General features: G+C 50.0%; 1 protein-coding gene across 7 annotated transcripts in view; it reads right to left on the reverse strand.

Moving 5' to 3' along the window:
- The window catches only part of TIAM1 (TIAM Rac1 associated GEF 1), a 147015-nt gene that overhangs the window by 91644 nt on the left and 27937 nt on the right, over window positions 1-27434 (reverse strand). For 2 of the 7 annotated variants that reach the window (XM_035315592.1, XM_035315595.1), the window contains exon 1: window positions 22783-22944. The exons of 4 other annotated variants lie outside the window; for them this stretch is intronic. In XM_035315592.1, coding sequence (XP_035171483.1) covers window positions 22783-22807 — 25 coding nt within the window. In that variant the 5' untranslated portion in view covers window positions 22808-22944. Of the gene's footprint in view, window positions 1-14558; window positions 14566-19172; window positions 19185-22782; window positions 22945-27434 lie in introns of those variants that run through there. One more of the 7 variants, XM_035315596.1, reaches the window with a different exon arrangement.

Consider the following 27434-nt stretch of genomic DNA (forward strand, 5'->3'; position numbering starts at 1 on the left):
GACGGAAGGAAGGAAGGAAGGAAGGAAGGAAGGAAGGAAGGAAGGAAGGAAGGAAGGAAGGAAGGAAGGAAGGAAGGAAGGAAGGAAGATGGCACTGAGCTCAGGGTCCAACTCTAGTGGATTGCAGAAGCTGGTTAACTTTTAAACCAGTAAAAATAAAAGACAAATAAGATCCTCTTTGTGTTTTTCTTATAGAAAATGTCATAGAAATCTTCTGTTTGTGAGAAATATGAATTTTAACCAACCACTGCTTACGCTATCTGTCAAAGAGAGCTCCTGAAACTGGAGTCTAACGATGATGACCATCCAGACGAGGCTGGGGAGGGATGCCCACACGTCTGCTAGAACCAGCCAGCAGCACTGGAACTGCAAGAACTCTTCACAACCACCTGACTAACACACAACCTTTGTGTCTGTCACGTTAGGAGAACAATGCTGGGTGATCGCTCCAGATGGAGAGGAGGAGAAAGAAAAATAAACCCACATTCTCTTTGTGCAGAACTCATAAAGAAAAGATGTGGGAAGCCTTGTTCTTCCGGCTGTAGACCACACCTATGAAAATTGCTAAGGATGGGAAACAAAAGCAAAGGGAGAGAGGGAGGAAGGTCCATCAGGAGACCCACCATCTCTGTGTAAGTGACAGTCAAACATCCCCAAACCACAGCTAAAGAAGACAAAAGCAGACACATGGCACTGACAAATCACCTGGATAATACGTTAATGGAAGATAGGAGCAGATAGGGAGCCAGCCCAGGGGAAAGCCCCTTGTTCAGTGTTTCTATATTTATACTAGGGGATGTGAATAATTGACACGACTGAGGGCTTGTTTGTTTGCTAATCATTTTTACAAGCATCTTCTGTGTTTCAAGTCTTTCTCCTTCCCTTCCCTTTTATTTTTAATGGTGGGAAAATCCCCCTTTTCTTCCCTACGGGAAATCTGCAAGGATTTACACGTTTAAAGAAAAGGGCAAAGCAGGGAACGGGTTCTAATTTCAGATCATCAGACATAAGCAAATCTCCGGGAAGCCAAGAGGGCAACTCCCTGGAGCCTGTGGCGCAGACCAACAGCAGCTCGCCGGCTGTGCCCTGGGAGGCAGAGGGGTTTTGCAGCCACAGGGGAGCTGCAGGAAAGCAGGAGCCCTCTTGGCCTTCGTGGAGGGCAAGAAGGAGAACGGGAGCTGGAAGGACCACGCGTGCATTTACGTGTTACCTAAAGGAGGAAAAGAATTCCCCCAATACAGCTGAAATAAAAATAAGGTGTGGCCTGTTTGTTTACCTTAAGGATATACATTATTGTTATGACACTTTGATTGAGAAGCACTTTCTGCCTGTGCCAAATGAACCGAGAACTGCTGATGCACAATGAGGATGGGACGTGCCAAATGCATGGAAAAAAATGCACTTAGCAGTAACAAGAAAATGTTCCGAAAATAAGACAAAGCACCAAGCAGACAGAGCGGTGCGCTCACTGCGTAACCAAAAACCGGCAGCGACGGTGCTGCTAGCAGCGAGGCAGCTGAAGGACAGAGGAGGAGGGAACAGAAGCAGGACACGTTGGACGGACACTGCAGGCACTGAAGAACCACCCAGGGCGATGGTCTCGTGCAATGAAAACTGAAAAGCTTGGCTTGGATGAGCAGGGAGCCACGGCAGGCAGGATGTGAAGGAGAAAAATGTTGTGGAAAAAAAAAATAAGGCCAATAATTGGAGGGGGGTGGGATTGGAGAGGAAGCGTTTAGCGTGTATCCTCATGGAAGCACATAGGTAAGTCATGTGATTGTCAAGCAATGCCAAAGACCTCACACAGATCATTAAGATGGTGCCTGAGATACGAACACAAGTATCTAATTATAGATACCCCGGCGTAAGTACCAGGGAGGGATTCCAGAGGTCTAAGGAAAAACACACGGCAAATTAAACTCAGGCAGAGCAGCTCTCACGCTTTGGCTGCGTTTGCTCCGATGAAGAATGAGGTACCTCAGCGAGGTAGAGCAGCTCTGCAAGTTGTGTAATTAGCAGAAAAGATGTGAAAGTCACAACAGCTTCTGCGATGAGGCCACATGGGGAGCACAGTAGGGAGAAGCATTAAAGAGGAGGCTGTGCTCCACAAAACCTGGCACTCGTGACTGCAATGCTGTTTATTCAGAGCCTGGAAGGAGAGGTGAGCACGCCTGCAACCACATGGCTGCTCTTCTTGCCTGATGCGATGATACCAGCCGCACCAGAGCAGGTTTCTCAGCCTGGCATTACCATAGGACAAACCCTCACCATTTCGCCAGCGTGCATACAAAAAACATTCATGCAAAGCTCGGCCGGTCTGTACCAGCTTGCCACTGTCAAAGTTAAATTAAGCACGCAGATTTTATCTTGCACGTCCTGACAGAACCTGATCGCTCAAGCGCCGTCACCGAGAGGCGTTCGCGCCGCGCTACGTCTCCCTGGGCGTACCAGTTTTGGCTGCAGCTCGTCTGTCACACCTTGACACCGCTCCCCAGCTCCCAGCCCTTCCCCTGAGGAAGGTACGCCCAGCACCGAAGGCCACACGCCGGGTGCCGCTTCCCTAAGTCAGAGGGGGCAAAGCCTACGGGGAGCTGAAATCCCCCGGGACGCGCCCTGAGCTCACGGGGCGAGAGCAGGGAGCCCTGCCGGGGCACGGGGACAGGCCTGGCAGCGAGTGTTTCTGGGAGGAAAAGCCCGGGCTGCCACGAGCCAGGGTACGGCAGCTTTGTGCTGGAAACTGAAACCAGCCAGCTCTGAGCCTGGGCTCAAATGAAAACGAATGCTTTGCCTTCGTTTTCAGTAAGGGCACGGGGGAGCAAAGCCGTGCGAATACCACATCTGAGGTATCCGAGGAGCACGATTCAAAGGGTTTAAAAGCTGCCAGTCAGCAGGAGTTTTTAATCCGCATCCCAAAACTGAGAGAAGCGGTACAAGGAACTGCAGGTGTGTGTACAAGTATTTTTCTATTAAAACCTGAGGATCAGGATCCTGCCTGGGACTGGAGAGCGAGTGGTCTGAGGAGCGACATACCCGCCTCCTGGCCTCGGTCGCGTGCAAGGCTGGGGAGCACATCGGAGAGAGGGAGGAAGCAACGGCATGGCTAGAAAAGGGAAACCGAGTAAAACGCCACACCGATTGCAGCATGCTCATCTGATCGCCTTCTCCAACAGGGTAACCCATTTTCTAGGCGAGGGAAGGGCAGAAGGTATCTTTCTGGGAAATGATTAGCTAAGCTGCGGGTGACAAAGACTAACATAGGAATTATGATATGCACAAGAGACTTTGCAAAGAGATTGAGCTGTAAGGAGAATTATCTGACTCAAGGGATGAGGTTTTTTTACGCTTCCAATGACGGCATGCAAAGAAAAAACGTGCTACTGACTTGTGCTATTGACACAAAGCAAGAAAGTCACGATACAGAAGAGACCTTTTGTCTCATATTGATCACAGAAGACATTCATGTGATAAAATAGTGATAAAACAGCAAATGTAATCAAAAGATGCACAAGCCAGGTTTTCCCAGTAGAAACGAGAGTGAATGCTGCCATAGAAGCCACTGACCTCATCCAGAATAACACGTGCAATCCGCACCATCCACGGCAAAGGCTAAGACGGAGCAGAGTGCCTTCAAGAAAAGCAAGGCAGATGCAATGAAGCCCGGAGCTTCATTCTGAGAGGTGAAACAGGATTGTCTCATGTAGCAAACCAAAAAGGCTGCAGAAAGACATGGTCTGTACTTACAGGCAGAAAAAGGTAACTTAAAAAATTCATCAGCTCAAATAGATGTATTTGTAGCAAGAGGCAGGGTAGTTGTTCAAGTTCTCCTCTAGCTTTGCAAACTACAGGACAGGAAAAATGTTGCTGCTGGCACACAGGAACTACCTGTAATCAGTGTAAAGCCAGCACTGCAGAATGGCCAGCCGTGGGGTTTGTGCCTTTGAGCTCCTGACATCCTAGACATCCACAGAAAGAGCTTTGGTTTTCTTCTTTTAAAACATTTAAAAAAACACCACTGGAGAAGGCGCTAGAAGAGGTGTTCCAAACCCTCCGTGAGACTTTTACAGCATCGGGCTCTCACTTTCTCTTACTGCCTCCCTGTTTAAATGCTATATGAAAAGCACAAGTGGCTAATTACAAGACAAACTGTTGACAACTGTCCCAGGAGCACCCTATCATGGCATTCCTCAAGACAGCCGTACGTGAAGGTGCCTCCCACAGGAGAGGAGGAAAACGAAGACTGGAGACTGAAGACGAAGACGGAAGGCTCTCCAGACAGAGCACCCTCATCTGGACCTCCCCCATCCTGGACGAGCGACATCCTCTCGGGTACAGGACGAAAAGCAGCATGTGGGTGCACGCACGTACGCGTGCGTCTGCATGTGCATTCATGCAGGGGTGCGGGTGGGGAAGCCGCTCTTTCTCTGTGTTACTGATCTATCTGGAAAATTAAGCTTTTGGCTGAAAACACTCAGTGAACTTAAGTGGCTGTAGCGATGGCTGAGAGCCCCGGGCCCGGCCACGAGTCTGCCTGACTCCATCTGCGAGCTCCAGCCACGCAGCGCAGGCTGAACACGGCCCTCCGCAGGTTGTAACTGCTTCCAGAACCTCTTAGCTGTCCCACATCCACAAACCACATTTCAGTGAACAAACCATTCACCAAAAAAAAGAAAAATTGATCGCCTAGCCCGAGGTGAAACGTTACTGGAAAGTCACCAGGTATTGCTATTAGAGAGCATGCTACGGAGCCTGCCTGCCTGCCTGAAGTCCAAGCAGAGCATCGGTGGAAAATTGCTTCCTGTCAGCTCTGGTTCAATGCTTTCTTACAAGAGAAGGTCGCTAATAAAATATTCCACCTTAGTATTTGTAAGAAGAACGTTTTTCTTACCTGTAGCTGTTACACTGTGGGGTATGGTCCCCTAAACGAAACATTATACAGTGCTAAAATATTACAACATACATGCGTGGGGATTTCTTTTTTTTTTTTTTTTTTTTTAAGGAATTCTAAAACCCATATTAGAAATGCAAACATTTACTGAAACAATAGCTGTACCTCTTCAGCTGCACCAGGCTGGTGAAATATCAGCCACGCCACCAGACGAAGACACCGTAAATCTGCACAGCACTTTATATTTTCAGCAGCACTAAGTGTCATTCCCTCACTTCAGTGCTTCACGTTGGTATGCGGCCCAAAATAGGCCTAAAAGAAAATAACTAGCTTCCTCTTTAAATTTAAAGAGTGGTAGATGATTTTAGTAGCTGAGAAAGCTACCGGTATTTTTTGTGGCACCATTCCCAGCCCATGTGAAAATAAAACCGGCGGTAAACGCACACGTCGTGTATTGGTGAGCGTGCTGATCATATTCACCTATGCCCAAGTTACAAGTGAATTATTCAGCCCACCTGAGCTCCCAACAGCTCCTGAATTCACATAAATGGCATCTGGTTGACAAAGGAAGAGGCTTCGAAGCTGCAGGAGCGACCGCTCTTTTCCCCTGAGCTCCCAGCACTGTTTTTATAGGCATGCACAAGGGACCCACACAGGTGCTGGAGCCTCCGTAACGCGAAAAGCAGCACCATGGAGAAAGATCCCACTGTGTTACTGGACAAAGCGAGTTTTAGTACAACGGGTGTTAAATATAGTATCGTGGAGCCTCAATTTCAGGCCTCTTGCAAGCTGAGTCTCCTCCCTTCTATGCCCAAGCCACCAGGGGCGGTGACTCTCCCGTGCCTTCTACTCCATCACCAGGCTCAGCCTCACGGAATCACCATGCCGATCCTACAGGCTTATGGCAGGAGGAGTAACACTTTCCGCAGCAAGCGGACACACCACGAAGACAAAGAGCACTGCCGTTCTTAAAGGGCATTTTGCAAGGAAACCCCCTATGCTATTTTTGACAGGCCAAAAGAAAGAAGCCAAGGGCACCTTTCCGACTGAGCTAAACAAAGACTCCTTCATTTTGCAGTGCTGCCTCTCCTTCTGAAAGATGGTCCTCTTTGTGCTGTTGAAGTTCTCAGCTCGCCAGCAGAGAGCCTGCCCTACAGGCGCTCCGGTGAGCTCTGCAAGTTTTGCCTTCAGACAGTCTTCCCATCTTTAATGTTCACCTCGTCACTCAGCGTTGATGTGCTGCACATCCCATCAAGTCACCCAACAGTGAAATGAAAGTACTCCCAATAAGATTCCCTCCTGCACTTGTTTATTTCTTGGTTGTTTTTCTTTTTTTTTTCCACACCTTTTCAGAGCCAACACACCTAAATGAAAAGAGGAGGAGGAAGAAAAAAAAGGCATTGTTTTGCACTTCGTCCTTTACAGCTTTCAACCAACCCAACTCACCTAACATCTCTATCAAAAAGTTATATCCCGTATATTAAGGGAGGGAAGACAGCTCTGTGCAGTGCAGGAGTCTAAGCATGGTCTCGAGATTCAGGACTGATCTAAGCTACAAATATTTGCCAGCACAGATATGTCAGTGACAAATTTGATAGAGCATGACCTCTGCTTATGCCTGCAGAGCCCACTGCAATAGTTATAGGTGCAAAATCCTGACATGGCTTCTGGTAACCTATTTTTTTCCAAGAGAAAAACAAGCTTAGAATAAGCTACTCCAGCCAAAGTGCTGGTTTGCTGGTGAAGCATCGTGGGGATGCTTTTAAGTGCTACCCACAGAAGAAGGCTTTGTACCACTACAGCGATGCCACGTGGGTGCCCCATGAAGCACGGAGTCCTGTTAACACGTCTCCGTACTTATTAATGCAATGCCTTTTTTTTTTTTTCTTCCCTAAATCAATGTTGGTGCTTTTGGCTTGCTGAGAGGGGAAAGTACTTCTTCTTCCCTCGCCGGTGCGCTGAAGCAGCACCCAGCTGTTGCAACACCGAGCTCTCCTTTTGGAGGCAGCCACTACGCGGGATTACTTCCAGCCTGCGAGGGTGCCGGCTTCTGCCTGCGCCGAGGGTGGGCAGAAACCTCAGGACTTCTGTCAGGGAAAAAAAAAAAAAAGTGTCTCCCTGCACTCTGCTGACACCGTCTTTTTCTTCAAAAGGAAGCTGTTGAGCTTATGCATATCAGCCTCACGCGGAGCAAGCCGCCACATGAGCAACCCGGCACCTCTGCCTGCAGGCACAGCAGCTCCCCTGATCGCCTCACCCGGGGCCTGGCCCAAGAGCCCTGAGAAATCGGTGCTAAATTCACTCGGTGGGACTTGGATCGAGCCCCCAGCGAGGCGGGGTCGGGGGGTTATAAAGAGACATAAACACGCAAGATCAGCTCAGCTTCTTCACTTTCTGGATTGCAACTGGAAATTCTTCTTTGCCTCATGTACGCAACTCACACCAAAAAGGAAAAGGCAAAAAGACCAAAGAGTGAAAAAACAGGTTTAAATAAATAAATAAATAAACTCCAAGAAACAACATGTTATTTCCCTGTCTTTTCTAAAAATCATTTCCTCAGCAGTCATTTCTGGCACCCTTTTTTCAGGCTGTGCAAGAGCCTCTAAGCCTGCCCTGCTCACCCTTCTCCCAAGGACTGCCCCATGGGGCTTGCCTGCAGGGAAGGCTCCTCTTTCTCCTCCTCCTCCTCCTCCTCCTCCTCCTCCTCCTCCTGCCCCTCTGTGCTCTGTGGCCCAGAAGAGCTGACGGCCCCAGCGAGGAGGAGGAGGAGGAGGAGGAGGAGGAGGACACAAAGGCAGCGGCTCTGCAGCCCCAGGAAAAGCGCGACGTGCTGCCCAGCTGAGGAAGGCGGTGTGCTGGGAAGGACGCGTGCAGCAAACATGCTGATGGCACCCTTGTTAACATACGTACCTATCACATGTGAGTTAGCGAGATGTTTACATTTAACTACATCCAACACCTCCGATCCCTGCAGCAGCTCCACTCGGGCAGAGCATCCAAAGGCGGTCAGAGCCCCTCGTCCCTCCACGGGAAGCACTCACTGCGTTAAATTTCCAAGGGCCCGACGAAGACAGCACGGGCTAGAGACACAACACCTTTCTTTTAGCCCACCTCATACGCTCTAGCAACCGCCTTGCTCGTGACATCTGCAAGGCTGCAACCAGCTACCAGTATTTCTGTAATCTTACACAGCATTGCAAGCTGTAAGCCCATTCACTGCGACATCTGTGTGGGATTTCTCTTGGTTCGTCCGTTCTGGAGGTTCATATCTATAAAAGATAAGGAACACTGACGGGCTCCCTTTGTTTGCACTGCTTCAAAGCAGATTCACCACCTTTCAGGGCTCATTTCATGTTTAATTGCGAGATTAATAGTTACGGATATGCAGCCAATCCCTTTCAAAGACAATAACATTTGAAGAACGACTTAATGTTAAAAATAAGAGCGACGCTCCTCCGAGCAGCATCCGAAATCCCCCTGCAGCGATTAATATACGGGCCAGCATTTAGCCTGACCACTTCTCGGCCCAGCGGATCACAAGGGAGACGTAATTCAAACCAGACCTGCCTGCGACGCTCCTGAAATGAAACAAATAAACCACGACGGCGACAGCTGGAACAGCGCTGGGGGGGCAATTCCCAGCACCGCGCCGCTCGCCACCAGCTCGGCTTCACGCCGCAAACCCCGATCGATTTCGCTGGGTGGAGGGAAGAGGGGGAGGAAGGGGGCTCGTGGCGCAGACCCCAGCCCATGGGAAGGGCAGGGAGCTGCGGAGGGGGAAAGGGCCCCTGCTGTCACCAGCCAGGACCCGCGGCAGCCCGGTTCAGCTGAGCCAGGCTCTGTCCCAAAAAAACACATCTCCCTTCCCCCCCCCCCCCCCAGTGCTTTCCATTTCAAAGGCACAAGTTGATTCCCGGGCGCTTTTCCAACCCAAAATTTCCATCGGCCTCTTTGTTTGGCCCTCCCGCGGGTGCCCGGAGAGGTGAGCCCCGCGGCGAGCCCCGCGGGCACGGCGGGGACGCTGCGCCGCACACGATGGGGCACCCGTTGGTGACCCGCTGCCAGCAGAGCCAGAGGGACGGCTGGGCGGCATCTCTCTCCTTCCTCGCGTCTCCGGCTCCAGAATATGCAGCAGCCCTAATGGGAAAGGGTTACGAACAAAAGAAAGCAGACATTAACTTTGGTGTGTCTTATCTACACCCAGCTGTGGGAAAGGAGGAAGGCGCTCGATTATCACTTTTCGCACAGGTTCATACACGCCTCAACATATTCCCTGCCTCTTAAAAAAACATGAAAAGGAATGTATAATCACTTTTGCAGGGCACCTTTCCGCTCCGGCTTGCAGAGTCTGTCCTGCATGTACTTTTCCCATCGCAACGTAACTTGCAAAACATTTTACACAATGAGCGCCTTGAACTTTTAAAGGCAAACGGCTTCCCCCGGCCCCACCAACACGCTAGGCAGAGCCTCCCGTCCTGGCTAGGAAAAGTGCCCTGGTGAAATCTGAATGCGCAGCTGAAAGAAAGAAAAAATAAAAGCGTGGTTTGTTTACAGGGGAGGTGCAGGAAACTCTGGCCAAACGTGGCTGTGGCTTCTTCGCATCTCCGCTGGCAGCAACGCCTCCTGCTCGGGAGCCTCCGCTTGTGCCGGGCTCCCGGTGGCTCTGAACTTCTTTACGGAGAGGGTTGTTGGCCATGGGAACGGGCTGCCCAGGGAAGTGGTGGAGTCACCATCCCTGGAGGTCTTTAGAAGACGTTTAGATGTAGAGCTTAGGGATGTGGTTTAGGGGAGGATTTGTTAGTGTTAGGTCAGAGGTTGGACTGGGTGATCTTGGAGGTCTCTTCCAACCTGGACTATTCTGTGATTCTGTGAGGCTGCTCCTGCGGGGCTCCCAGTCCGCCACAGACGACCTAACCGTGGGCAGGAGGAAGGAAAGCCATGCCAACTGTCTGCCGGGTAACCCAGGAGCATCTCCTGGAGCCACTCCTAAAGCCTGGTGCCAAACGTCAGGCATTAAACTACAACAAAAAGCAGAACATTAGGGAAGGCAGCTAATGGGATTGGGAATATCGGAACGGGAGGAGAAACCAGAGGGATTGTAATTAACCTCGCTAATGAGCAACAATGCTGGAAAAACTCTAGGAAGGCTCTGCAAGGGGATCGATATGCACAATAGTAGCTCACTAATGCTCTGTCCCTACAACGCCGCATTTACTCAAGAGATAGGAGAACACAGTCCAATTTCTTAAATTCATGTTTGGCACATCTATTTTGATCTTCCTCCTTAAAACCCGACTTCCAACCACGTTGTGAAAAGGAAATGAGTCGTCTACTTGTCTCGACAAGTGAGCAACACCTGCTCTGGCGCTTTTGCTTTTACTGTATTGTTTGGGTTTTGTGCCTGCTTTTTTTGTTTTGTTTTTTTTTCTTAAAGCCCAACCTAACAGGCTGAGGGAAAAAAGGCCCGTAACCAGTTTGGGGAACAATAGAGCAAAAGACTTTATTCATCCAGCCCTTTGTTTCCAGCAAACATATCCTGACGTTTCTCTGTCAATACAACGTGAAAAATGCAGAAAATGCAAACATAGGCGGGATGGTGCTTCAAGAGGAAAAGGTAGGGCCCTGCTTCGGATTCCAGTTCCTTCTGACAAAGCCCGTGTTCTGGGGTATTTCTGTGTCATCCAGAGCCCTCCTTACGGGAACTTTCAACAAGGAGGGGAAACACAGCAGCGTCCCGCTTGCCAAGCGCCATTTGTTTGCGCAAGCTTTCCACAGTCCATGTTCCCTTCCCCACAGAAATCTGCTGTCCACTCGCAGGGAAGGTATTTAAACGCTATAAAATGAGACCTGAAAAAAAGCTCGGCGCTGGTGTAATGCAAGTCGGCTCCCACTGGACTCAAGGGATGTTTTTATAGCAATACTTGCATGGCTCAATTTAGGCATTGCTCTGTAACGCCACGTCGAGGTGGTGTTTTTTCAGCTATCGCCCTGACAAGCACCTTCATTAAAAAGAAACAAGATTAAAAAATTATGCAGAATTCCAGACAGAGTTAACCCGTAACTCACGTGAGCACCTTGAAGCAGGGATCGGTGCAAAGCAAGGACTGCCAGCGCGCAGAGCAGCAATGAAGCCATCCCTGTGCTAGCTTTTTAGTGAACTTTCAGATGAAGATTAATGGGGACAAGAGGACAGCTCTCAGTTTAACCTGTCAGCCAGTCACTTCGTTCTAAATTGAGTTATGAATTGCTGCTCCCATAAGAATGCTACTTAGCCATTTTCTTGTGGCATACGCCATTTAAGACGCTATCCATCAAAATGAAACAGAAAATAATCTTTTTGTTAGCTCTAAGTGTGTGATTTTGCCCATTCGTTCGTTAATGGAGTTTGAGGAGAATATTCAAGAGCAGAATGCAACATGGTGTGAGCAGTCAAACAAGATGTCCCAGTTGCACGTTTCCTAGCGCAGCTGGACAAAAGCAAGCATTAAATAACAACACTGAACAAGGGAAATGCAGTTCACGGGACTAACGTGCAACAAGAAGAGCACAGCGTCCTTCATTTTGCTGGTACCTCTGACGTGCCAAGTGTAATGTGTTGGTAAATTCCTACAGAGAGGACGTACCTGTCACAGACCATTTGTGCTCTACCTGGAGGTGTCCGTGTGACAACCGGGAGCAATAAAGCTGGCCTAGCTGATGCCCAGGGGGGGATCTCTCAACGCCGCGTGCTCCAACACCCCAGCAGCTTGTCCAATGGGTGCTGAGCCGGGGTCTCCTCAGCAGACAGGAATCTGCTCAGCAGACAAGTCTCCTCAGCAGACAGGAGGGGTCTAGGAAGGCACGTCCATGGCTGCTGAACAGCTCGCTGCCTACCGACTTCTTCCCAGGGATTCACACCTCTGCTGGATCGATCGGCTGTAGGGATGCGCTAACAGAGAGATGTGGAAAGCCACTGCACGAACGTACAGGATATGAGCGCTGGAAGGGGCTTGAATTTGCATATGGAGAAGAATAAATCAGGATCAATCACATTCAATGTCATGGCAGCTAACCATAAATTTTAATTTAGCTGGCGTGATACCAAATATGACATCCCGACCTAGACTGGCCATGAAGTCGAGATTGATGTCACGTGAACTAACTTGACGCTTCACTAGCAGGCCTAAATGCATTACATTTCTGTTAGTTAAGACTGCCTGTAAGCAAAACCTCCAACTCGACCAGTATCTCCAAATCCATATAGATGGAGAAACACTCATGCAATAACTACCCCATTTTTCCAAGGAGGTTACAGTGCTTTTCATGAAAGAAGCCAGGAAGTAATTTTTAAGATGCAAAGGCAGTAACTAGAATTAGATTTAGAATGAGGAGACTAATAATTCCATTTTTAATAAGGGAAAATGACAGAAATAATTAAAAACTAATAATCGTTATGGAAACCCTGCTGGAATATTTGTTGGTTTTAAATTAAAATGGTTTCGCAACGGACTAACAAAGTGTTGTACTGAAGAATATTTTCAGCACTCTCCTATTGAAAAAAAGGCACTTATATTTACTGCATTCTTAATTAAAAGAATAACAGCACTCGGAAGAAAAACCTGGTAGAGCTTTATGGATCTTCGTGGATTACTCTGCACCCTTGGTACCATCAAAAGTTAATGACAACATCTGCAGGAACTTCACTACCTTGTTCAAGCAAAGTTCAAAAATACCACGTTTCCTACCACCGTGTTTTGGTAACGCAGTGTTTTCTCCTTTCTCCTCAGCCTTACATTTTGCTGCTTCATGGCTTTGTCTCATTCTTTCCACCTGCAGCGATGATAAGCATCAAGGGAAGGCTGGTTAGGGTGTGGCGGCTGAAGGGATCTCCACGGGCACACCCCGGTGCGCTGCTCTGCTTTTAGCTCAGGCGCTCGGGCTGAGCGCTGCCGACGCTTTACGAAATATTTCGTCACCGCCGCTGCAGGGGCGGCGACTTCCCATGGAGGAGCAGTTCGGACGGCTGCGGGCAGTCGGTGAGTCAGTGCCCGGCTCAATTTGCTGCTGCAGAAGACAACACCCTCAGCTACCTTTTCTCCTGCTCTTTCAGGACCGAGCGCCCCACGTAAACGCCACGCACGGCCACTGCTGAATCCCTCGTGCATGCCCCAAACTCTTCTCAGCTAGTGGGAGTTTTAGAGGTGGGAAGAAACCTCACTCTGGTCGCCATGCCACCTTTTTGGCAATAAAATCTAAAAAGCTCATTCTACTGAGAGTTTGTACAGACTTACAGCGACATGTCCTCCCTGGGTGCGCTCGTATCGACATGGTGCCACCAAAGCTGACTGCGCTGAATGAGGCGAAGGAAAACTCGCCATCAGCAGGGAAACTCTCACCTGGGGAGCCCACGCACCTCCAGGTATCCCCAGGGGGAGTCAGCTCTGCAGGCATCCCCCAGGATCACGCCCTGAGGAGCTGGCTGTCCAACTCTACTGCACAGCCGAATGCGCATGCACAGCTCTGGGGACGGCCCAAAGAAAAAGGCTATCTGCACCGGTCTGTGGCATACTGGAAGCATAAATGGTCACTTAGTGCAAAAAACGCTCAATTTCTGTATAAAATCCTGAAAACCCGGCCCAGCCCAGGCACGCGGTTTGTATGCCTCGCGCTGCATGGGATCAAGCTCTTCCCATACATTTACGTTTAATCCCTTTAGCATTATTGCAGCGTCACAATGCAAACAAAATAATGGCTTTCCAGTGTGGCTGTTGAGACAATCACACTGAGCCAGAAACAATCAGAAACCCTGAGTCCTCAAATTCCTGATTTACAGCGATCAGCTCCTGCTAACAGGTAGCACCTGAGAACACGCTCTGCACTGCTGAGCAAATTCGACAACGCCACGCAGTGCTGTCCCATCAGGCAGACCCCTTTGCTGTCGTTAGCCTGATGAAATAACCTGAGGCGCTTACGTCGGGCACGATTGTGCTCCTGCTCTTTTCCTTACGCTTTGACTGTTGCTTCTTTTCTCACGTTCAGAAAGATCTTAGGGGAGCAGCCGGATCAGCTGCGTGGGGGACGCTTCTCAAAGGAGTGTGCGTGCCTTTAAAGCTGCAGAGCCTTTCTTTCCTAAATCTTTCGATTCCAGAGGATTCCCTTCCATTGCGAGCTATGAATTTCAGGGTGCAGCATCCAGGCTGACAGGTTTATTAGGTAATTTAGTTGTGAAGCTTAAGAGGAGGCCGTATCTTGCAGCTAAGGTACTAGATTAGGGCTCTCCTCTCAAATTTAACTCCACGGATTCACCGGCAAGTATCTTAAATCTCCCTGCGTCTCAAATCTCCTTTCACAGATGGAGAAAACGCTTTCCCCTATCACTGAAATAGAGTGAGAATAAATCCATTCATATAAGTGAGGTGCTCAGGCAGATGAAGCGGCGATGACAAATACCTAGCTAGACAGGCGACGGTGCTCCACACTGCCTAATTTCAGCAGGGCATCAAAAAACCACAACATCATTTGACTTTGTGTAAAAGGCCTGTAAAACTAATTGAAAGGAATCCTGTGCAGCTCCTTAAGAGGTGCCTGGAATTAGCCTGCTATACAGACTTGTAGGACCCGCTCAATTGCTTGGAGGAAATATTGCAATAAATTGTAGGTCAGGCATGGCGGAGTATGAATCGCTGGCCTCCACCATTCATCTGCGGGGTTTCAAAAAGGAGGTCGGAAGGAGATAATCCTCTTAGTGCTCTGTCAGTTGCACTAGTGGAGACTCTGAGCATGAAATTTGGTCCAGCTTTAGCCATGAGAAATTAATTTCATTTGCCGATAATCCCAAATCTCTGCCTCTTGAGAACCCCGGCCGGGAGCCTTGCTCGGCCCCAGGAGCTGGGTTTTGATGGGGAGCTGAGACAGTGGGCAAGCAAATGCTACAGAAGGGTAGAACAGCCTCTGCACAAATTCTTCCATTTCTGAGGCCTCCTGAGAGTTTTCTTAATATAATCACGGCAACAAGTTTTGATACCTTCTGATGTGAAGAGGGTAAAGCAAAGCCAGCATCCAGAAGGCACAAAGTTGCCGTCTGCCTTCTGTACCAGATTCTGAGCAACGCCAAGACATGATGAATGCCTCTCTGCAGGTTGCAGCAAGGAGAGAAATTTGGTCATTTACAGAATGAATCAGTAGCTCTGAGAGGAATAAAACGTTCTAGAAGCTTTTAACTTTGCATAATCAAATAGTTAGCTTTTCAGGGTATTCAATAGAACTCTACCTGCTGGAAATCCTTAAGTCCTTCTCATCAGCATAACCCAGTACCAAAACCCATCTTCTCTTGGCTTTGTTTTACTTCTCTCTGAATAATTTGGGACCAAAGCATGCTACAGAGAAGTCAGTTGAAGCAACAGGTGGGGAGAGGTTTCAAAAATCTGATGCTGCTCCCTTAAGTGACTCCTTTTAGGGCTCAATTAGCAAAAAGTGCATTAAACATTAAAGGGATTCCTGCACAGAAATAGCTCTCTGCAGCTGGCAGGTCTCGGTGCATTTCAAGTTAGATGTTCCCCCTGATGAGCAGGTTCAAGACTCTTACAAAGCTGGCTATCTGCAGCTTGCCTGTAATCTTGTCCAAATTACAGGCCAGCTAAGGATGGCCAGCTGTGCTTCTCCTGAGCACGCTGTGCAGAGGAAATCCCCGGCTGGATGGGGGGGATCCAGCGATCCCAGGCAACACCGGCTGGGGAACTGTATTAAAAACAGGATGAACAGCCCGTGGGCTTGGGCTAAGCATGGTAGAAACAAGCAAAGTTGGAGCAGGCTCTGGTGGCGAGCAGTATGCAGCTCCCAAACCCGGCAAGCCCTGGAGCTCAGCCTAGGGCCCCAGCCCAGCGCAAGGATGCGTGTCTTTAGAGAGGCTGGAAGGCAGGGCTACAGCTTGGAAATGAGGTCAGCCGAACCCAAAACTGACTCCAAAGGCAAGTCCTTGGGCTTCTTGTTGCTATTCTAGCAGACGGCTCCAGGCTAAAACAATTTAGGGTAAAACGCACTCGAAACGTGCATAGCATATTCAATAGATATCAGAAAAAATTTGTAAGCTTTCCTTAATCCTCAAAAACTGGGTGTGAGGAGCAATCTCACTTTACAAAGAGGAACCGAGGCAAGTCACCTGGAAAACTGAACTTTGGGCAAGCCATCAATGGCAGGAACCGATCTCCAACCACCGGACTGTGCTCCCCCCTAGAAGCACTGTTTCACCTCTCCAGGAAAACAACGCTGAAACCGATTTAAAACGTGTTTTTGTTGTTGTTGTTTTGTTTGTTTGTTGTTGTGGGGAACAGGAGGGAAAGGAAGCCAGCAAAGCCTTGAATGCGGCACAGAAACCTTAAGGTTTATTTACATGACCTCCCTTAATAAGTGTAAATTAGTGTTATGTGCTTGTCTCACGGGCACAGCGCTACCTCCCCGAATGGCACCACAGATGGAAACCAACCCCAAGCCCTGAGCTAACAGCAGCCTCCAAGGGCACCTCCAGCAGGAGAGGCAGTCTCCGAGGGACAAGATGCCACCCTTGGAGAGCAACTTCGGAGCTTTGCTACTCCACGTCCACCACATACTACAACATACTCAGGCTTTTATTATCATGCCAACTCTGCTAATTTTAGTATTTTTTTTTCTCCTAATCGATTTATTTGCAATTTTGTCTGCCTGACCACTGACTGCCCAGGAGCTGGGATTCAGCTGGGCCCCTGCTGTCAGCCTTCAGACTTCCACCTTTCTTGTCCCTGCACAGTTGTCCTCGGCACCAAACATTTGTTGGAGCACTTCACTGTTTACTTTCACAAGATGCATCCTCCGGTGTCTTACATTGCTGAATTATGCAGAAACAGCACACTCCACTGACATACTTCCTATACGTTTTGCAGGTTGTTATATCTGGGTTTTACATGCACCAGACGCGTTCTCTCGAAACGTTTATCTTCTGAGACACTAAGTTACGTCCTGAGCGTTTACCTCTTACCCTGCTGTACTGATCCCGCAGTTCCCCCTGACAGCTCCAATGTGGACTGAAATTGAGATTCCCAGCTGCTTCACCAGCGCACAGGGACACACGATACTCAGCCCGGGAGCTCACACATCCCCTGGTCCAGCCGTGCGGCTCAGGGCACGGCGCCTCCTCCTACCCGCGGCCTCCAGCTCCTGCTGGCTCCCCGTCGGGCTGTCACCCCCCAGCGCTGCTCCCAACAAGCCTTCACTTCTTACTTTTCACTTGTCCAGAGGCACCACGAGGAAGGACTGGGGCTCCCAGGGAAACTGGGGACAGGTCCAAAGTCTCTGTGCGGCTCTAGGTATCTATACACACTCACCAAGTCCAGGTAAGTTGTCAAAACAACGGACTGCATCTACCCCCTGCTCAGAAACCCTTCTTCCTTTTAATTTCCCTTAAAAACAAAGCTTCCAAACTTTAAGATACGCGCAGGTAACCATGTCAAGCGTAAAGACCTGCTTTAGGCGGTGAACAAAAGCTGAAATGTCACGCATTCATCCCTGTGCCTCCAGGAACGACAGCTTGAGGGAACATACCAAATACTGTGACTCCCCAAGTTTTAAAAAAAAAAACCAGGCTGGTAAATTACAGTGATTTTCATTCCGTAACAAAACACAAAACAAAGTACTGCTGCCCAGAAAAAGATTACCCAGCAATCACCCAGATGTTACTAAAGCATTACGATTAATTTGCTTTGAAAAGATAAAAGCTGAAAGGAAAATGATTCCCACTGGCTTTTTTATCAGAAGTTTAGTCCTGCAACTTCTGACTGTGGTGACTTCTGCATTTTGCCTCGAATCCAAGGCTAGGAGTGTTTCTGGTGCCTGCTGCCTATGCTCCCATCTCTTACAGCAGCACCTCGCTAACTCCACTCTGGGATGCAATAAAAATCAAGAAAAACCCCCGCTTGCCTCCCGCTTCAGGAAAAAGAAAAGGTGAAAAGGATCGTTTTCGTTGTTGCAGTTGTGCAGAGGGGAGAAAAGAGGATCCTTTGTTACTGTTAAAAAAAAAAAAAAGCGCATTAGTCATTTTTGAAGCAAGCATGTGTTACAAACCACTCGCAGTGACACTCATCGGATGCCTGGCGAATGATTTCAGCAACCGTCGCTTGGGGTCTTCCAGGTCTAAAAGCAAAAGGTCTCCTCCTCCCTGCCTGCCACGGGCAACACGTGCCAAGCACCGTTCTGCATACAGGTGTGTTTTTTTTTAATCTCAGATCAATTGGTCCTGTTCACAGATCTCAAGTTGGGAAGCTTGTACCACGCAGTTAATGTCATCCAACACGCTGGGTTCAGGGGTTTGGGCAACATTTAGCATAACCCCATGTAAAACACTGGAATTATTTTAGCTTTTTCCAGCTAGGCACATCAGTCAGCATGCAAGAACCATGCCCACCAAGCAGTGCAGGCCAGGCAAATTGTATTTGCAGTGACTACGAAACCCCCCTTCTCTGCACACCCCCCAGTGTACAGAAAGCCCCTCCTGCCCTGACCAGGACTGGGGCCCGCGTCCTGCCTTGGTGGCCAGGCGCAGCCCCGGGTTGCACACCCCGCAGCCTTCCCTGCTCCCTTCTGGGCAGCCTTGTGCAACAGGCAACCTCTGTCTCTCCATCTGAACGTCTCGGGGCCTGGAGCACACTCTTAATATACCTTCCCCGCCCAGGTGAATGCAAATTAACAAAGCAATTTTCAGCTGGGAAGCAGGCAGCAGAAGGCTTGTGTATTTCTCCTCTGACTTGAGGACTGGAGATCCCCAGTTCTGGGAGCACACGGTGCTGTTTGCTCCCCCATGAACGTCCAATTGTCAGATTGTCAGCTTGCCACAACAGTTTCTACCAGGAGCAGTGAAGCCCTTGGCCACCGAAAGCCCTTGGAGCACCTTCAGCAGCCACAGGGCAGCATGTACGGAAGGAGAGATCGGTGCCAGCAGCCCCGTGCATCCCCCAAACGCAGCGAGGGCACGCGTTAACTCCTAAGGTGGGAGCTTTCCTTCCCCCCTCCCCGCCTCTGCTGCTTTATGGGCTTCCCAGCACCACCTCCCGGCTTCCCACAGACTGCTGCAGGCTCCCCTGGCGCACCCCCCGCGGGTATTATTCACCCCTGCCTGCTTCAAAGAGCCTTATCTTCAGAGGGTCACCCTCCGCCCCAGGGCAGCTGCCCCCCGTGGCACAAGCGCTGTGCAAAAGAGGATTTCCCTGTGCAGGCACAGGAAGCTCGAGCTGCACGGAGCAAGAGGCTCAGCACCAGCAGAAGACACGACATTTACCAGCACCACCAGGAGCACACCTACCGGGGCTTTTACACAACACGTGAGCCTTCCTACGACCACAGGTAACCTCCACGCCTGAGCTTCTGACCCAAACCGTCCCCGAAACGCCTCGTTCTGCGAGCCCTGCTGCCATGACAGCATTGCTGTATGCAGGGTGACTTGTGGTCAGACCCCAGCCAGCCACGTTAAGCTTACGGAGCTGCTGCTCGCTAGCTGGAATCAGCTACACCTGTGGCAACGCCAGGTAATGCCATTTTTTCCCTCTCCCCATAAAGTTGCACTGTAAGGCACGGTCACTGTAAGGCTAACAGCACTCACAGTCACTGCAGCTCAGCTAATGCCTGGCAATTTGTTAAACTCTATTAACGACACTGAGTTTGAGCTCTTAATTACCCCATAATCAAGACCGGCTCTAGACAGTATTAGAAAATGCAGCAGTTAAGACAGCGCTGGTCTCCAGCGATCTAACCATCAGCCTCCCAGCCCAGCCCTCGCCACCGGCAAGATCATCAAAGATACAGAGGGAGAGAAGAAATCGCTGTTTGCTGGGCAGCAGCGAGTCCCTTCAACCTCCTGAGCAGGATGTGTGAGCCACGGCAAGGACCCAGCACGCAGGGAGCCCTCGCAGGACCGCAGCGGGGCTACGCAAGCATGGGGGCAGGCATCGTAGCAGAGCACTGCTTAGTGCTGGGACGGTTTGCTTGCTTGGTCTTGCAAGGATTTGCTGAGTTACCTGACAACATCACGCCCCGAGTCTTACCAGAAGCGTAACTGGGAGCCTGAAGAAGCAATGACGCTATAATCCCGTGTGCCTGCTGGTCTCTTGTTGCTGTGCTTCCAGCGCCTGTGCACGGAGGTCTGTGCAGAGGCTGCGTGCGGAGAAATACAACAACTGCTTCCCCCTGGAAGGAAGCGGGGCTTGATACTATCACACAGCCTCTCTGCTCCTCCAGTCTTTTGACACCATCCCACTGCGAAAGCAAACAAGCAGCCGAGAGCCGGCCTGCTGAGCGAGGGGAAAAGGATGCTCGTGTTTGTTTACGACTCAATTAAGACCTGAGCTGTGCAACCAGTAAGGAGACAAACTACATCTTGGTTCCAGAAACCCTTAAATCCTAATGCCACGTGAGGTACAATAAAAACATAAATATTCACGTGAAAACCTCCCTTTCTCCTCTCCGTCTGCGCTGTTTGCAGCACAGCTGGGCTAATCCCATTGCCAGTGCTCTGCATCCTGACCTCCTTAAACAACCCCACACTAGGATGTTAAAACACCCAGATCTATAAATAATGTATTCCTCTCATCCAGCACTGGATTACCGTTCCATAAAACTCACTGGAACACACCACACAGCCTCCAGTTCGGCAGAATAATACTGAGAAAGACATCAGCAGAAGGCCGCCTTCTTTCTTGAATTTAGCAAATTCTCTCAAAGATTTGATGGCAAGATTTCATTTGCGTTTGATTTTGCTTTCTTAAAAAAATATTGTTATGGATCTGAAATTTTAATTCTATCTGGCATTTTATTTGTATCTCCCCCCTCTCCCAACAAAGACCCTTAATTTTTTTCCACTCTTAATCCTCGCAGCATGGCAAGAGAGCAGCGCTGACTGACTAAGCAAAGCCAGAGCAGGGGGCAGCTGCCACAGCAGGGCTCTCTGCTGCCACAGGGTCTCGGCACGTGTGCTGAGGCAGCACTTTACACCCGTGCCAACCTGTTGCCCCAGCCGGGGAGCTCCCATTTCCCCCCTGCTCAGGCTCTTACCCCAGCTTCTGGCTTGTGCCAGCCCGGGCATTCACCAGACCCTGCGCCGGGCCGGTCCCGGTCACCGACTCTGCAGGAAACTGCACATATTCTCCTCGGGGTTCACCTTCAGACAGCCATTACGTGTGTCTCGAGCCATAATGTGTTATCATTGAAAGATAACCGTGTCTGCTCGGAAGACCGATGCCTGGTAGGCTTCTTCCCACTCCTGCACTCCCGCGGGCAGGAGAGGTGCACAAGCAACGCCTGCCCCACGCCACCGAAGCCAGCAGGAATCCCTCCACTGATTTCCCAGAGCAAAAGCATAAAGCTAAAGCAAATGCTCAAATGATGCAAATTTGTGGTTTGGCAGATTCATTCCCAGCACACATTCTGGAAAAATAAAGTGTTCCTGCCTCGAAACACGTCGGAACCCTCTTGGAAACAGACAGGCACCCCTTCAAGAGCAAGTTCCCCTAGGAAGGTTTAGCAGGCACGCCACACTTCTGCCTTCGATCCCTTAGCACCATTTGCCGTGATTAACACTGCAATTTTCCACACATTTCTCACAATGCACAGAGCACTTCTACCTCTGAAAGGACTGGGGAAAAACAAGCAACCCACCGACACCCACAAAACCTGCTCCTTTGGCTCCCTAACACCAATCCCAGGTGAACATTTAAATCACCCCTGCAACACCAAAACGCTGTCAAAGGAATTAAGAGCTGCCTTGACAATGGGCTTCTGGCATATTAAACGTAACAATTAAAGCTCTAACATTTAAAACAGCTACAGCGTGACTTCGTTCCTCCAAAAGCGGATGCCTCTGCGCAGGGAAATTACTCATCGCTGGTAAGTTGCGGGGCAGCTCTGAATCAGGTCTGAGCCCCGCTCAGCTGAAAGCAAGCCCGAGCCCAGCAGGACGCAGGAGAGGCACCGAGGGTCTCGACGGCAGCTCTGGAGGCAGCGGGTGAGGAGCAGCCCGCTGGAAGCCACGGCGAGAGGCTGCTTGAGAGGCAGCACTGCCTGCTTGGCTACTCGTGCTGGTAATCCCCAGTCCCGGGAATTGCAGGGCCGGGGCTCGGTGCTCACATTTCCTGTCACCAACCCAAGAATTAAGCAATTGAGATTTAAAGATAGCGATTGGTATAGAAAATAAATTGGCAAGTGATCACAAAAGGAACCAGAAAACAGGAGCAGCTCGATACGGGAAAGCTTCCCGCAGCCCCTGCTCCTGCAGCGCTTTCAGATCTCGGAGCAGTGAGAGACCCCTCCGGCCCCAGCCTCTTCACCCCTATCTGAAGGCGCTGCAGCATCGCCCTTCCAAATGTTTCAGCTTTCACTGCCTCACAGAAACACCTCACAGAGCTCAATTCAAGTTGAAACCTTTCGCAGGGCTCATTTCAAACAATTAAAGAGCACGGCAACCTGTAATTACGGAAAATAAAGCCAGACAGCTGGAGAAGGTAAGCATCTTTAATAAGTAACACGATCCTACATTTTCTCTCTGAGGGAATTTAGCGACTACACACCCGGCTCCCATTCAATCAGTTTTTGCTCTCCGTGACTGCAACAAAAGCTGTGTGCTTTTGTACCTGAGAGCCGCACAAACCCCGCAAAAGGCAACAGCCCTTGACGAACTTATTAAACGTGACTTAGAAACAGAAACACCTCCAGCCACGCTGGGAAAAGACGCAAGCTGGGAGAGGAAAGCCTCACGGAGGTTCCCAAACACGCTGCGTTTTGGACACCACGACAACAGGGCATCCCACAAGCATGTTTTGCAGCCTGAGCTTAACTGCCCTCCTTCCCCTAGCCCGTCACACAAAGCGCAAGCAGAAGTTACGGCTGTTTGCAAAGCAGCTTACCGTTCATCATCAGGAGCAAAAACATTTTTGCCTGCCGTATTTCACAAGCCCTCGCTGCCGGTAACAGAAAGGAGGAAGTGTCAGCGTTTCATTCCCCTTCTGGTTCGCAGTGGGTGTAACGCGCTAAGTTTCATGTGAAGATGAGATGGGTCAATTGGGTGTGTTCGAAGGTTTGGGGTTTTGCCACCCCTCCCTCCTCTTCCCTTCCCTCCCTCCTTCCCTCCCTCCCTCCCTCCCTCTCCTGGGTAATCCTTCCCGTCGCGCTCCCGGCGAGCGCTGGCTCTGGCTGCTGGGACCTGCTGCCACTCAGCCCGCCGGTCCCGAAATCTGCCTTCCCCAGGACACCCCTCCGGGGCGACTTTAACTCACCGGTCTGAGGCTGGGCAAGAGCAGCCCGTAATTAAAATACCCAGCCTCGCACGTCAGCTACGTGGGAAACAGCCACGCGGTCCCCTTCGTCACCTCGCTAAACTGCGCTGCACTCAGGCTTTAATCGTGTTTTCGGGGAACAACTCTCCAGTGAGCCACAAAATAAAAACTTCTGACCTCCTCTGCACCATTTGTCATTGTCCTCGATGCTCTTACGTCCTGAAAGATCTCCCCTCGGGTACTTATCCGGACTGTGACCCCCTGAGAGTACAGCCATACCAAATTGTCTCACGTTAAGCTGTCCGCCGGTGCAAAAGTGCTTGCCGAATCAGGAACTAAAGAGATTTTAAAACTGCACATGGATCAGGTCTTTCTTAATTCACTGCTTCTGCCTGTCTCTGAATTCCAACTTGAGCAGCACAGCCCTCAAAACCAGGATTTTGTGATGGTTGCTATAAATAAGAAACACAAATACGAGCCCTTAAACAGCTGTGTTTATCCACCAACTTCCCCTATTTTGACTCTGCACCCAATTATAAGGCAGAAGAAAAACAGGTATCAAACTATTCTCGGAATGAGGTAGACAACACAGTAATTATTTTTTTACAAACAGAAATCACCAAATTAAACAACAAATTAACATTTTGAGCTCTGCCCGATACTTCAAAAACACAGAGCGTTGAGGTGGTAACTGCCTTCTCGCAGTTCTGTCCTCTGCAGCCCAGCAGTAACCACGACTTGGGAAAGGGACAAAATCATTATGAAAGGAAGAAAAATGACAAATTATGCATGCAGGACCCCAGCTCTTCCCCAGGTCTACGTGCACACCTGTGGAAGTGCAATGAATACACAGCTGGAGCAAAGCTGTGGGGCTCCTCGTGCTCGGGTGCTATGGGTGCTGGAGGACAGGATGGGAGGAGAGGAGATTTTTCTGGGCCAGCAGGGACGAGGTGGTTGGACAGGTGAGTTGACTCGGGGCAATCATTCTCACACAGCCCATTATCAGAAATAGGCACGCAAGCCGAGTTTGCTCGTGCAGCAGGCAGTTTTCGTCCAGTTCAAGCAGCAGGTTTTGTTTAACTCCTCATCTAAATACTTGCAGCGTCAGATCTTTCCGATGCGTCTGCCCACGCTTCAAAACCACCAGGTCCCCCCGTGGCTGCAGGCATTCCTGCTTCGCAGCAGAGCCCTCCACCTCGGCAACAGGCGGGGGCTGACGGAGGGATGGGGCTGGACGCATGTTCGGAAAAGAAAGTAGTGGGAAGGCCAATCCTCAGCCTTCCAGCTCATTTGAGCACGGAGTGAGCGAAGCCAAACATCTGTGTGCCAGCCAGGAGACGGAAACCGCAGGGAGACCCGGGGAGCGGGCTGACTCCTCCAGGAGCCGAACGCGAGGGCAAGCGGCAAACCCCGAGCGAGCAGGTTTGGCAAGTCGGGAGTGATTCAGGAGGCGACAGGGGCTGCTCCCACCTGCCTCCAGGTTCACCGGGGCACACTCACCGTCCTCAATGCATTCGAACAGCCCGAAAGGCAAACCCGCACTCGGAGCTCCCATGCCATCTGCGCTTAGTCACCACAGCACCAACATGGCTTCGCGATTAGGCGGAACCGGTGTGTGCGTTCACACACGCATGCATACTCACAGGCTGCCTTAGATACAAAGCAATTACTCGCGGGTCCTAGGGAAGAAGCATATATGCTTACGACGACAGATTGAAAGCGATTGTCTGAAGTGTTTTTCAGCTTAGGAGGACTGAGCGAGGCACACCCTTTTGCCGCAAGCCTGAAATGGGTCTGCGTTTTGCCACAGCAGTTTGTGACACCTTCTCCTGCCTGTTCCTGGTTACCCAGAGTGAGGCCTTGGCCGGCCGGGGGCTCCCACCTGGATGTATCTGCCTCCCCCTGTAGCAGGCACTTTCAGAAAGCTCCAGGCAAGCAAGGGCACAACACAACCCATCAGTCAGTTTTAAATCGGTGCAGAAGGACCGAAGAGGAACACCTTCACCTCCCCTTCATCACCCAGCGTAAAAAGGAGGGATGACCCTCCTCCAACACCGGGCTGAGGAACAAGAGGCCGGCCCATGAGGCGACCAGGGTGGAGGGGAGGACATGGAGAGGCCGCCTGCCAACAAACACCCCGTGGCAGCCTGTCGGTTCCAGGCCCGGCCCCGCGGCCAGCCCCGCTACGCTGAGGCGTTTTGATACGTGCCTTTGATGTGGGCTCCCTCCTAGACACGCACACCAGCTTCTATAAACTGTGGTGCTGCCTGCGATTAGCGATGATCTACCAAAACCTGTTTCGAGGCAAGAGAGCAGATTTTGGGCTGGAGACAGCCACGCAAGGCAACCAGAGGGGCTGTCACCTCCAGCAGAATGAGGGAGAAGAAGTGGGACTGATGAGGCCTTAAGGGGAGTCCTCAGGTTCTCCTGGATACCTAGCTGGGAGGAGGACACCCCTCCGCTGAGCCCGGAGGAGAAAGATCTCCCCACTGTGGCAAGGTCCACGCCAGCTGGAGAAGTCACGGCGGGACAGCAACTCCTCAGGTGTGGAAGGAGGGCAGATGGGCTGCCATCAGACACAAGCCAAGGCCGAATCATGCGTAAAGGTGTCTTCATCAGCCCTAATTAACATCCCTGGCTTCTCACACCCTGGCACACCTGTTAATTAGCACACATGAGTTAATATCATTTTAACAATGGATGATCACTTCGGGCAGAGAAGTGGTTGGGAGTAACTTCAGTACAGTGACTCACTCTGAGCACAGCAGTAAGTTGAGATACGAAGAGCATCAGGGCTACGCAGACCTTATCTCTTTAACTACGGGTTACTTTACAAAGCCAAGGTGCTTCAAAAATTCATGATTGTATCTGCCGTATTTTCCACCTGCGCAAACAGATGGCCCTGGAGAATCACGCTGTCTACAGAAGAGCCCTGTCTCCATCCTGCAGACAACTGGAGCCTTGCAGGTCTTTTTTTTTTTCAAGTCCTTAATGGCAATGCTGGAGTTTCTAATGGGAGAAACCACAGAGGACAGCGTTCTGGTCCTGGGTGTCTGCTTTTGACAGTCCTCTGGTCAAGCATGTTTCAGGACACAACCCAGGGCCCAGTAGGTCATTATCATCTGCCAGAAACAACAGGCCCAACATGAACACCGGGACATTGACGGCCAGCTCCAGTTTCGGTGGTACTCCAAACATCCCATAGCCACAGACCAATTTGGTGACACAAGCAAGGCACTCTGACGCACCTTACTGTGATATTATATTCCTTTTCCACAAAACACTGTAAACTACAGCCCTATAAACACAACCCTGGCTTCAGAGTTCAAGCTGGCTCTTGCATATCCCCGTGGATAATACATGTTTGGGCCAAATTATGCACTGGGACTTTCACCGTGGTAAACCCCACACTTGTACCTGCGCGGCCTCATGCATCCAGAAGGAGCTGCGACCAAGACTACTGCTAAAGCAAAAGGTTGCCATTGCACAGGTGAGGTCACAGTTTGGCTTGAGCCATCTTTTATTCAATAATAAAGTTAGAAGGAAAGTCAACAGAGACCTCATTATTTCTTTTAAGCCTCAGCTTTGGAACTGGATGTCTGTGATGCAGAAACTCACAAGAAGGCACTGATGGAAAACCATGATACTACCAGCAGAATCACTTCTACCCCTTCAAAGTGATATTTAATGCTGCCAATTAAAGAATTTTAACACAATGAAAAATGATACTAGATTGAATGCATCCATACTCCCCTTTATCAGAACAAGTTTCTCAGCCTCATGTTTCTATTTGGGATTAGGAAGGGAGCCGTGAAAGGCAGGTATTGTTCAGCCACAAATAGTTCCCCTTCAGCCTCTATGAAAGTAAGCTAATGAACTACAGTTTTTTTGTTTGTTGTTTTTTTTTTTTTCCCTTTTCTTTTGGAGAGGTCAGCATATATACCCACTCACAGGAAAGCTGATCCCAGTTGTTACACGGCAAGGCTAGCTGAAAGGTTTCTAATGAGCTACAGGGAGGGGGTGCTGGCAATTAGCCAGCACACTTGCCTGCAAAACCGCAACCAACAGCAACAGGCACACACTACCACTGCTGGAGCAACTAAAAGTGAAAATTTAAGATTTGTATTTCATTGTGCCACTCGTTGCTTACAGTCCTCACAGACTCTTTAGGAGTGTGCTCAGAGAAATCACTTGTCAACACTCGGCACATGTCACTTCACATGCAACGGCATGCCGCATGATATCTTTGTCTCTAAAATTGAAAGATATGGATTTGACAGATG

This window comes from Oxyura jamaicensis, chromosome 1 (genome assembly GCF_011077185.1).
Source record: "Oxyura jamaicensis isolate SHBP4307 breed ruddy duck chromosome 1, BPBGC_Ojam_1.0, whole genome shotgun sequence".
Taxonomy (NCBI): Eukaryota; Metazoa; Chordata; class Aves; order Anseriformes; family Anatidae; genus Oxyura; species Oxyura jamaicensis.